The following is a 12,159-nucleotide window of genomic DNA, read 5'->3' as shown; positions in this document are numbered from 1 at the left end:
TTACTGTAAAGTTTGTTATGAACTAACAGCATCATGGGGTTGCCAAAAAAGCCAGGTAATATTAGACTGTGTTGTTAGAAGTATGGCATCTGGAAGGAAGGAGGCAAGAGTCCAGACCACTGTTGGCACACCATGTTCATTTGTGGCCACCAGTGTTAAGGACTTTAGTGACAGGCTGAGGTACCCAGTGGGAACTGCAGAGGTAGAACCAAAGGAACTGGGAAGAAAAAACACTTCCTAACAAATGGAGTTACTCAAAATTGGATTGGGCTGCCTTTTGATAGGTCTTCATCCCTGGAAGTGTTTAAGCCAAAGCTTGACTGATGGGGTCTGGGCGGCTAGGGAAGGTTCCTGCACAGAGCTGAAGGTAGGATTTAGTCAACCTTTCAGCTTTCTCCCAGCTGGATGGTCCTGATTTTCATCCGCCACCTGCTCACCACTTCCCTGCCTACCATTTCTGACTGTGACCTGAGGCAGCTGCAGAAGGGGACAAAGAGGAATCTGTGGGTTCCAGACTGTCTAGTGCCCCCTGACCAGGGAGCAGGTGGACCCACTGACCGGCGCACCCAGGGTTAGGGTGCAGACCTGTTGGCAGGCTGGGGGCCGGCCTAGAAGTGCTCAGCAGCGAAACGACCCAGCGTCCCACGTTGTACAACACAGTCATCTCGGGATCTACCTAGACCAGCAATGCCCGGGGCGCGCAGCCTCCTGCTCCAGCCTTGTTCCCGGAGTCTCTTTCCTCCCCGGGCCTCAGTCTGACGCCCATAGCCCTTCGCAGGAAGCCGACTCCCAAACCCGGGCCGGGGGTGTGGGCCGAGGACGAAACCCCGCCCCCAGGGGTCCCTGATCTTTGCCCCCGCCCCGGGCTCCGCGCCTCCCCTGATGGCCACCGGCAGGCGGGCGCCTTTGCCTTTTGTGTGTTTCGTTCCGAGGTGCCAGAGACCCCCCGCCCAGCCGTCCGCCGAGTCTCCTCGCGGCCCCGTGCCCCTCCTCTCGGAGTCCCCAGCCCCCCTGCTCGGCTCCGCGTGCCAGCTCGGGGCTCGCTGGTTCGCTCCCCGCGGCGCCAGGAGGAGGGGCGAGGGCCGGCAGCCCCCTCCCCCGCGCTCGGCGCCGGAGCCTAGCCGAGCCGGGGGGACCCGCCGCTGCCGGTCATGTGGGCCGGATTGCTCCTCCGGGCCGCCTGCGTCGCGCTCCTGCTGCCGGGGACCCCGGCCCGTGGCTACACCGGGAGGAAGACGCCCGGGCACTTCGGGGCCGAGAGGTAAGCGCCCCGCGCCCTTCCCCTGCCCCTCCGCGGGAGCGCTACCGGCGCGGTGCGGGGAGGCGCGGAGGGGCGTCCCCCTGGGCCACTGTCCGCGCGCGGGCGCAGCCCAGGAGGTCCGGACAAAGGGACAGCAGCTTGTGCTCTGGGCGGGTGCCCGTTCTGCGCCCCTGGCCGGGGCTGTCCTGATTGGGATCTGGCGGGGGGAACGGAGATCCAGGCGCTAGGTGAGCCGCACTGAGTCCCGTGGAGCCCCGATCCCTGGCGAAGGGACCCCGGGACGTGCAACCTGGTCTCCGGACTGGCTGGCTTTCGCTCCCGAACGTGCCCGTGGCTCTGCCTAGGCAGTGCCTGGCCTGCCCCGCGGCTCTGGCCGCTCTGAGGCTGGGGGCTTTCCCTGTGTACAGGCTCTGCGCACGCCGTGGACCTTGTAGCCGCCGGGGTCTCTTTGGGTTATGTTTCGGTTTCCGCCTGTGTGTGCGCGCGGGCGGGGGTTGGGTGTTTTGCCCCTTTGCTTTCCCGATTGATGTCGCCCTCCCCTAGCGTCTCCTCCCGGCGGAGGCCGGGCCGCCGCGGGCCGAGCGCGTGTGTGCGTGATGCTCCGAGCTAGGGAACACGGTGTCAGCGGGCGGCCTGGCCCGCGGCCACGGCCTCGGGGGCGCGCGGGGGGGCGGCCCCGCCAGGCTCGCAACTCGCACGTGTGTTCCGCAGCCACCGCCAGTTCCTGCTCAGATCGGCCCGGCTCCGCGGCGTGTCAGAGCCTTCCTGCCTGCCACCTGTCTCCCCGTCACCGCCCGCCCTAGGTTCCTTGGGGCGCTCTGGCGGGCGCTCGGCCCCTGCCCACCTGAGGGTGAGGCTCCACCAGCCTCCCGGGAATCCTTCCATCTGCCGCTTTGGTGGCACCCCTGTCCCTTTGAGAGCCCCATCTGAGGAGCAGGAGCTGCCGGCTTCTCCTTCCCAAGCTGCTGCCCTAATCGCTCCAGCGAGGGCAGCGGGTGAGACATCCCTGCTGCATCCCCCACCCACTTCCAGGGCCCCTTCTTCTGTGATGACTTCAGAGAGCGAAAAGGCTCTTGGAGGCTCCAGGGACAGTTTTCTGCAGACGTTTCTGTTTTGCCATGTGTCCTGAGTTTCTCTTTCTAGAATATTTGTCACTTTTGACACAGATTATTCTCCCGCAGAGCAGACTGGGTCTTTCCATTCACGTCCCCAGTGCCTGCTGCCGTGCCTGGCACATCATGGGTGCTCTATAGAACACAGTTGGGAAGGGTTTTCTTTTCTCTCTTTTTTTTTTTTTTTTGCGGTACGCGGACCTCTCACCGCTGTGGCCTCTCCCGCCGCGGAGAACAGGCTCCGGACGCACAGGCTCAGCGGCCATGGCTCACGAGCCCAGCCGCTCCGCGGCACGTGAGATCCTCCCAGACCGGGGCACGAACCCGCGTCCCCTGCATTGGCAGGCGGACTCTCAACCACTGCGCCACCAGGGAAGCCCGGGTTTTCTTTTTTTTTTTTAATTAATTAATTAATTTTTGGCTGCGTTGGGTCTTTGTTGCTGCGCGCGGGCTTTCTCTAGTTGTGGTGAGCGGGGGCTACTCTTCGTTGCGGTGCGCGGGCTTCTCACTGCGGTGGCTTCTCTTGTTGCAGAGCACTGGCTCAAGGTGCTTGGGCTTCAGTAGTTGTGGCACGCGGGCTCAGTAGTTGTGGCTTGCGGGCTCTAGAGCGCAGGCTCAGTAGTTGTGGCCCACAGGCTTGGTTGCTCCGTGGCATGTGGGATGTTCCCGGACCAGGGCTCGAACCCGTGTCCCCTGCATGGGCAGGTGGATTCTTAACCACTGTGCCACCACGGAAGTCCCTGGGAAGGGTTTTCTTTTCCCTATTCTTTTGCAGCAGGATTCCCAGTTCAAACCAGGCTGGACTTCATCATCCTCTGCCCATCCCATCCCAGAACCAGTTCTAGTCATCGTCTCTGTCCCCCTCCAGGCCCGTGGACATGCAGCTCCTGTCTAGAACATTCCTCCATTCTCACCGGCTGCTCCTACTCTCTCTCCAGCCTCAGCCTAGGAAACCTCCCCTGAGCTCCTTGGGCCTCCATAGCCTGTAATGTTCTGGCACTTGTCCTGCTATGTTGTTATACCTGGTTCCTTGTCCGCCCCTTGAAGGTGGGGAAAGTGGCTTGTTCACGGCTGGACTGCCTCACCCAGCCTCGAGCACACTGGATTCCCCTTCACTCCTTTGGGCAGCTCACTGATGCCCCCTCCCCCATCCCAGAGATGTCACCTGGGGAATGACTTCTCTCCAGTTCCCCCTTTTTCTTTACTGTTGGCTTCCCTTCTCAACCTTTCCCTCAACAGCCATTTATTAAGCACCTATGATGTGCCAGGCGCTGCCCTTGCTGCGGAGTTGAAGAAAAAAGATGAAGCCCCTGTCCTCAGCGAGTGGTAGGGGCGCCAGGCAATGAACAAATCAACAAACTAATAAGTAATTTAATGTCCCAGGAAGCAAGTGTTATGAAGCAGTATAAAGCAAGGTACGGGTGGACAAGTAGGGCCTCTCTGAGAAGGTGACATAAGCAGAGAGACCTTTTACAGGAGTGGGGGAGCTGTGTGTGTCTGGGGAAGAACGTTCCTGACAGAGGGGACTGCAAGTGCAAAGGCCCTGAGGTAGCCATCCCTGCGGCTCTTCATCCACTGCGGTCTTCTATCCTCAGCTCTTAGATCCTCTTTGCTCTGTGTCCACGTGGCAGGCATCTGTAGGAGACTAGTGTCTGTTCTCTTATACCTTTGTCTTTGTCCTGCCTCCAGAAGGGACTGACTGTCTGAGTCATTTTTCTATGGAAACTTCCCATTGTCCTCCCGAGGAGTGGGGGGTGGAGGAGGTCTCCAGAACTGTTTGTTGACTGACATACTGACTGGCTGGGAGGCTTTCACTGCCCAGTAGATGACTCCTCCCCTTGGTACAGAATGTGGAAGGTGCTCTCTCCTCTCTTGCAGACGCCGGCTGGGCCCCCACGTCTGCCTCTCGGGGTTCGGGAGTGGCTGCTGCCCTGGCTGGGCGCCCTCCATGGGCAGTGGACACTGCACCCTTCGTAAGTGCCTGTCCCCATGCCCCAAACATCCTCCACAGCAGGGCGCTCATTCCCTGGGCTTGCCTGAGGGACAGATTGGGGGCCCCAGTCCCCAATCCCTCACCTGTCTTTATCCTCTCAGCCCTCTGCTCCTTTGGCTGCGGGAGTGGCATCTGCATCGCTCCCAATGTCTGCTCCTGCCAGGATGGAGAGCAAGGGCCCACCTGCCCAGGTAACTGGGGGCGGGCAATGGCTGATGGGAAGAACTCTATTTACACTGAGAATGTGCCAGGCACTGGGCAGTTGTGCCCTAGCATATATCATTTTCAAACAACCCTATTAGGTAGGCATTCTCATTCCCATTTTATAGATGATGAAACTGAGGCACAGAAGCTAGTGTCTCGCCCAGGGTTACACGGCCAGTAAGTGGCAGAGCTGAATTTAAACTCAGGCCTGTTTGCCTCCAGAGCCCCCTTCCCAGCAGAATTTAGGAGGAGCCGGGGAAGGCGGGGGCGGCTGGGACTGTGAAGTGGCGCATGCTCACAGGTGCGGTGCCTGTTTCAGAAGCCCATGGACCCTGTGGGGAGTACGGCTGTGACCTCACCTGTAACCATGGTGGCTGTCAGGAGGTGGCCCGAGTGTGTCCCGTGGGCTTCTCGATGACAGAGACAGCTATCGGCATCAGGTGTACCGGTGAGAGGCGTGGGAGCAGCGGGGAGGGGGCAGGCGGGAATGAGGTCCCTTCCCTGTCCTCCCAGGACGGTCTCCGGAGAGATGCCAGAGCAAAGCTGAGCCACGAGCAGCTCTGAAGTTTAAGAGTGAGCAGGCAGGCAGGCAAACACAAGAAATATGCCCCTTCTGCTATCTCACAAATACTTATTGAGCACACCTCGTGGACCGGGGACTGAGCTGGGGCTGGGGTTACGAGGGCAGTCCCTGCTCTTATGTTGCTTCAGAATGTGAGGCAGGGAGGCAAGTAAGGACAATGACAGTCCCCCCCATAATGGGGCCATCACCTGTGGAGTGCACAGTGCCAGGGCCCACAGGGGCACAGGGAACCGGACTGGAGGTGGGCATGACCGCAGAAAGCCTCCCTCAGGAAAGTGACATTTGAAAGATGAGCCGAGAGAAACTCAGTAGTTATTTTGTAAAAGTATTACTGGTTCAGCATTTAAAAAATTCCCTGTGCACAGTCTGTTACTGTCCCCAGAGGCAGCCACCGTGACCAGTTTCTTACCTATCTTTCCGGAGAGCTTGAAAGCCTTTTTAAATTTTTTTAATTTGTATTTTTTAAAAGTAACCTTTCTTCCCCTGAATATAAAAGTAAAAAATAACTTCTTTTGGAACATCTGGAAAGTAAAAGAAGGGTAGAAAGGTGAAAATAAACCTGTCCCAGAAGTCCCTACCCAGAGATATTTGTTAGAAAATGAAGTTATTTTTTTTCCCTGCCCTGTCCCCTGGGTGTGTAGGTGTTTGTGAGAGTGTATGACTGTGGGTATATGTGTGTCAGGCGTGCCCATCTGTCTGTTTTATAAAATTGGGATCATACCTTATCTATAGTTTTCGTTCATTATTTTTCTCGCTTAACTTTGTCTTGCGAGTAGGAAATAGTCCTTATAGCATCATTTTTTTTTCAGATAAAATATTATAGGTTTATTTAAAACTTAATTCTCACCTTGAGCATGCAAAATACAAACTCCACAAAATGTTCACTTTTTTACTTTATCATTTACAAATATGCAAAATAGATGTTTGCTTAAATTTATATTACGTATTTATTAAGGCAAGGAACTGTATAGAAAAAACATTTGTTCTGCTTAAGGCACACTTGGGAATAAACCATCGTACAAATTATTGCACATCTGAAACCACAGTGCCTAACAGACTGTCTGCATAAAAAGGTTAAAGTAAACCGTGTGTATTTACCTGACTTAGGTCATAAATGTAGATCGGAGGACAAAAATAGATTCTCCTTGTCAAAGTGTGCAGCAGTTTGAGAACTTTGGCCTCATTTGGTACCTTTAGAACCAAGACTCACCGAGCACCATCGTGTAGGCTATTAAAACACATTTTCTGTACCTGAATTTCTTCCTCTTCTTCTAAGATCGTAATAATGGCATTTAGAAGGCAAAGAGAATACAAGGTGATCTATATGCTTATATTGCATCGAAACAATTCAAGGGATTCTGGTCTTCCCTCCCCCCAGTTCAGGGATCTAATTTATACCCTGATATCCACAACTTCCAGTCACCCCCTTGGCGTTTTGTAAGTCCAAGAATATATATTCAAGTTGGATTTAGAATTGGAATGATAGAAGATCCAGTCACAGACCCCATCTGTTCTTTGTCATTTGGTTTCCTCATGTCTCCTGATTATCCATTCACAAGTTGACTTGTTGGGAACTTGACCATGATTGTAGTGCTTTCCAACTGGGTTCCTCCCCTCACCGGGAAGACAGTGTGAAAGGTAAAAAATTCTGAATTCTCGTCTGCCAGTGTGGGTCATATCCACTGTTTGGGGATTTTAAAGTGCCTCTTCGTGTGTAAGGCGAGGTGGTCTGACCTCGAAAATGCCGGGTCGCACTAATGGCACTGGAAGGGGCGGTGCCCGGTGTGTTTGCCGTAGTGCCTGGTCAGTTCATCTGAGCGGGCAGATTTCCACCCACGGCTGTCCCAGTCACAGTGGTAAGGTTTCTCACCTGTGTGGGTTCGCAGGTGTGTCTTGAAATGAGAACTTTTCCGGGGCCACGACCTTCTCCCCCTCTTTGGCTTGGGCTCCTCCAGCATGCAGGAACTGGGTGGCATGAGCTCTCGGTAATGGAGCGGTGGGACCTGCGGCTGGATCTGGTCGGGCAGGAAGGGAGGGTAGTTGGGCCCGGGGTGGGGATGGAAGCCCAGGGGTAGTAGCAGGGCAGGATGACAGTCCCTGCTGCTCAGCATACAACATCATTTTGAACGGCTGCAGATGTAGTTGCTATAATCTAAGTACCCAGTTCTGTGCTATCCATCCTTAGCTTGTCTGCAGTGTTTCACTGCTACAAATAATGCTGCGATAAAGAGGCTTCTTGTCAGCCCCTCTGACTATTCCCAGAAAGAGAACTATTGGGTCAAGGGTCCCATGAAGGAGTTTTGGTGCTCGCCCCCCCCCCCCCCCCGCACCCCTTCCAGAAGGTTGAAGTACTTTCCAGACACACTTCTCATTGCAGAGGCAAACTGGACCAAGGAAAAGCCAGAGACCAATGTCAAAGCAAGTGCAGGGAAGTGGGGCCCTGGCCACCATCACAAGGGGCCCAGTGGGATCGGGTGAATCAAGGTGGGCTTCTTAGAAGTGGTGGGTGTGGTCCCAAAGGTACCTGCGTGGGAAGAGCAAGAAAGAACGGAGGTGACCAGCAGGCATGGGGGCCAGGGGGTGGGAGGGAGGCTCGAGTGGGCAGAGTAGACTGGAGTGGGCAGAGCTGACCTCGTAGGTCCTCATGGTTCTGAGATAGGAAGGGCTGCCTTGAAGCCGGGCTGGGGAGATCTGTCTCCCAGCCCCCTCCCCCCTCAGGCCTGAACCTCCCTAAAGCACTACTTGGATCCAGTCACCCCACCCCGGGCAGAAGCTTCGGGACTCCTTTGCGCTCTATCGCTGAGCCTTTACCCACCACCTCTCCAGCTCGGCCTCACGCTGCCCCGGCGGGAACCTGAGCTTCAGCCAGACTGGGCTCCCGGCGGTCCCTGTGCTTCCCGGAAGCTTCTCGGACACTCTGCGCTCTATGGGCCCCCCTCCTGATGCCTCCTGGTCCTCTCAGCCCACCTCCCTTCCAGCACACACCTGCCGTGGCCGGGCGGTCCCTGGTAGGGCGCATACTGCCGGCTGCACGCCGGCCTCTCATGGGTGTGTGTCGTGGTTGTGTGTTGTGGCTCCTACGTTCTCAGGCTGCAGCCATCTGGAGAGTCAGCACTGTGCCTTAGTGACATTTGTGTCCTCGGCAGCCCCCTTCCAGGTCTGCTGCACGCAGGCGGTGCTCAATAAGCATTTAAGGGAATTTAACCAGCCTTCCTGCCCATTTCCCCTGCCCTTTTGGGGTTGCCCTGCAGGTGGGACCACTGGAAATAGTTCTGTCTCAGCCAGCCTCTCCGTTGTCTGTTCTGCGTGGGTCAAAAAGAGACCTGGCCCTTCGGCCTCTTCTTTCTGGGGGCATCCCTAAAGCTGTATGACTTACCCGGTGCCTTCTTTCTTCCTGGGGTGGGGGTGGGTTCCACCCTGCTGAGGGCAGGCCCCGAGTGGGCACAGGGTCCTCGTGGGGTGCATATTCTCCCCACACCCGAACCACGTTCAGCGTGAGCTATGCAAGAGTGTTTCCTCGCTCCCCAGACATCGATGAATGTTTAAGCTCCTCTTGTGAGGGCCACTGCGTGAACACGGAAGGCGGGTTCGTGTGCGAGTGTGGGCCGGGCATGCAGCTGTCTGCTGACCGCCACAGCTGCCAAGGTGAGTGGCTCTGGAAGGGGTAATGATGGTGCCGTCGCCACCGTCGCTAGGCTCTGGTGCTGACCTCAGGGCCCTGCCAGGCCCAACGCGTGTTCTCCAGGCATGATTGCGTTTCAGCTTCACCACAGCCCTCTGAGGGAGATGCTGTTCTCATCCTCACTTCCTGGATGAGGCTTGCCCAAGGCCATTCTGTCAGTAGGGGCAGACGGAGTCAGCTTGCATGCGGGCGCGTCTGATGCCAGGGCCTTTGCTCTGGACCACGACTCAGGAGAAACTGCTGCTGCCATCACTGTAGGGTAGGGGGGTGGTGGGGGTGAGGGGAGAGGCTGAGACTAACCAGAAGGAGGAGGCCACTGAGCTGGGGGAAGGCTGAGGGGGCAGGTGACACGTCCCGGGGGCTCTGTGGGAGAGCCGAGCTGCGACAGAGTCACCTCAGCCACCTGCCGGGGTGCTGGGCTGGGCTCTGGAGACACACAGCCAAGAAGAAAACATCCTGCCCCCCAGCGACCTCCCCACTCCCCCCACCCCCGGTCTGGTGGGAGGGGAAGAACAATGCGGTTGGGTCGAGGGGCTAAGTGCTGTGGGAACCCAGGGGAGAGAAGGAATCTTTTCTCCTAAGTGAACAGGATGAGCGAGACCTTTTAAAATAATGACTCATTCCTTAAAAATGATTTTTATTTACAGAAATTATGTCAGGAAACATTCTCTCTTTAACAAGGCAGCTAAGACAGAAGCTCCCCTTGATACTGTGGTATCATTTTCTGGGTGTTTGAAATTTTCATAAATTATTTTAAAAGTTTTTCTTTTTTCTTCGATACGTGGGCCTCTTACTGTTGTGGCCTCTCCCGTTGCGGAGCACAGGCTCCGGACGCGCAGGCTCAGCGGCCATGGCTTACGGGCCCAGCCGCTCCGCGGCATGTGGGATCCTCCCGGACCGGGGCACGAACCCGTGTCCCCTGCATCGGCAGGTGGACTCTCAACCACTGTGCCACGAGGGAAGCTCTTTAAAAGTTTTAAAAGTCATGGCCCTAGCCCCAGGCCATCTCTCCCACGCCCAACCTCTATGCTCCCTAGAGAATAGCCCTGGTGTCTTAGTATCTGCTTGGGCTGCTATAACAAAATAGCACAAACTGGGTGGCTTAAACAACAAAAATGTATTCTCACAGTTCTGGAGGCTGGGAAGTACAAGATCACAGTGTTGGCCCACTCAGTTACTGGTGAGGGCTCTCTTCCTGCCTTGCAGACAGCTACCTTCTCTTTGTGTCCTCACAAGGCAGAGAGAGAGCAAGCTCTCTCATGGCTCTTCTTCTAAGGGCAGTAATCCCATCGTGAGAGCCCCACCCTCAAGACCTCATCCAAACCTAATTATGTCCCAAAGGCCCCACCTCCTAATATCATCACATTGGGGGTTAGGGCTTCCATTTATGAATTTGGAGGGAACGCAGTTCATCCATGGCACTTAGTTATCAATCTGATGAGTGCCCTGCCTGCCTCTCCCCAGTATGTGTACGTACACACACGTGCACTTACGGAGAGATGACGATAAGAGATGGGTGGCTTACAGTTGTTGAACTCCTGTATTCCTGGCACCATGCTAAGCATTTAACATGCATTTTCTCAATTTTGTCCTCAAAATTGTCCTATGAAGTTGGTACTGTTTATTTCCATTTTCCTGGTAGGAATACTGAGGCTTAAAGAAGTTAACTTTCTCAAGATCACATTAGGGCTTCCATGTGAACCCAGTCATTCTTCTGCCTGCTTTTTTCCCTTCAACAATCTGTCATGAAAATCTCTTCACATCAGGGTCAATAGACTTGCTTTATCCTTTTCAGCTACTACCTGGTACTTCGCAGTGCAGATATCCCGTAGTTTACTAACTCTTCTCTTACTGATGAACATGCAGATCATTTCCAGCTTTTTCCCAATTTCAAACAATGGCTTGGGGAAGCTTTGACAGAGGAGGTAGTATAGAAGCTGAGTTTTGAGGTATGAGTAGGAGTTTTCCAGCCAGACAAGATGGGAAGGTATTCCAAGCAGATAGGAGAACATGGGCAAAGGGGGAGGGCCACAAGAGCATGGTGCCTTTGGAAGATGGCAAGAATTTGGGCCAGAGTAAAGGTGAGGGGCAAGGAGAGAGGTGGGAAAGGCAGCCCAGGACTCGTGGTGCTGCATTGGTGCTTGTGGGAGCCTTGGAGGGAGTTTAAGCAGAAAGTGGCCTGATCAGAGGTGCCCTTTGGTCAGAACATCCTGGGGGCTCTGTAGAGGGTGGCTTGGGAGGAGCACAGGAGTGGCAGAGAGACACACAAGGCTGTTGTTATCCTCTAGGCCAGAGACAAAGCCCAGGGCATCTGGGCTACGGTATGGCAGTGAGGGTGGAGAGAAGTGGGCTGGTCCAGGGAGGACTTAGGAGTTGATAGACTAAATGTGGGTGGTGAGAAGGAGAGGGGTTACGAGTCGGGTAGGAGATAGTGATGAGAGAGGTAGGTAGAGAGGACCACCTATTTCCAAAACTCCACAGGGAAATGAGCTCCAGCTGTGTCCTGTTCCCTTCCAGACACTGACGAATGCCTTGGGACCCCCTGCCAGCAGAGATGTAAAAACAGCATTGGCAGCTACAGGTGTTCCTGTAGAACTGGCTTCCATCTGCACGGCAACCGGCACTCCTGTGTAGGTAAGGCAGGGGACCCTGTTGTCTTCACGCTTAGGCTGCCAATCAGGAAGACGGACAGGGCGAGCCCAGGGACAGGGAAAGGTCAACAGTCTGGACCTCCTGGTTCCCTGGAGCCGGCAAGCGCTTGAGCCTTTGCTCAGAGCCTGCCTTTCCCTGGGGTTGGCGTGGCTCCTAATGGAAGACCCCGTCTCGGACTTTTCCTGGCCACATGCCACTTTCATCCTGTTATGTTCCTCTTCCACCCTCTCCCAGATACACCCCAAGGATTCCTCTCTGCTCACCCATTTTCTTGGCTGCCTTAGCTCCCCTTGGTAAATAAAGCACGTTATGTCTTTGTTCCTCTGGTTTAGAAGGAGACCCCTGTTTTCTCAGCCCATTGCAGAAATTTCCAGAAAGGGATTGGCATGTTTGGCTTGAGCTCGGCTCATGGGTTGAAGGTGGGATCCCATGGGCCTGAAAAAAGACCTTGTTCTAGCAGAGTTGGGTGTTTGTCCTGAAGCCTGCCCTGAGCAGTGTGGTCATTTTTTGAGACTCTTTTTTCAGAAGGGCCCATAGCACCTGATGCCCAACAGTGGGTTGGTGGAAGGTTTGGAGGTGAGATTCCCAGTGGGGCCCATCCCCACCAGCCAGCACTTAATCATTGCTGCACAGTGCTGGGGTATGAGTCACTGGTGCATTCATTAAATGCCT

The 12,159-nt window shown here is 55.2% G+C and overlaps 1 protein-coding gene across 1 annotated transcript in view; it reads left to right on the top strand.

The window, feature by feature from the left end:
• Positions 1–1,151: 1,151 nt before the first annotated feature.
• VWCE (von Willebrand factor C and EGF domains) overlaps positions 1,152–12,159 on the top strand; it is a gene marked incomplete at its 5' end in the record, with an annotated part of 30,053 nt that continues 19,045 nt past the window's right edge. Inside the window, 6 exons of the mRNA XM_082660506.1 lie at positions 1,152–1,261; positions 4,252–4,346; positions 4,468–4,557; positions 4,890–5,018; positions 8,682–8,798; positions 11,353–11,469. Of these exons, the coding sequence (XP_082516632.1) occupies positions 1,152–1,261; positions 4,252–4,346; positions 4,468–4,557; positions 4,890–5,018; positions 8,682–8,798; positions 11,353–11,469 (658 nt within the window). The remainder of the gene's footprint in view (positions 1,262–4,251; positions 4,347–4,467; positions 4,558–4,889; positions 5,019–8,681; positions 8,799–11,352; positions 11,470–12,159) is intronic.

Source organism: Grampus griseus (assembly GCF_964374135.1).
Source record: "Grampus griseus genome assembly, chromosome: 8".
Classification (NCBI taxonomy): Eukaryota; Metazoa; Chordata; class Mammalia; order Artiodactyla; family Delphinidae; genus Grampus; species Grampus griseus.
Note: the sequence above shows the minus strand (reverse complement) of the source record. Positions and strands in the feature narration are given on the sequence as shown.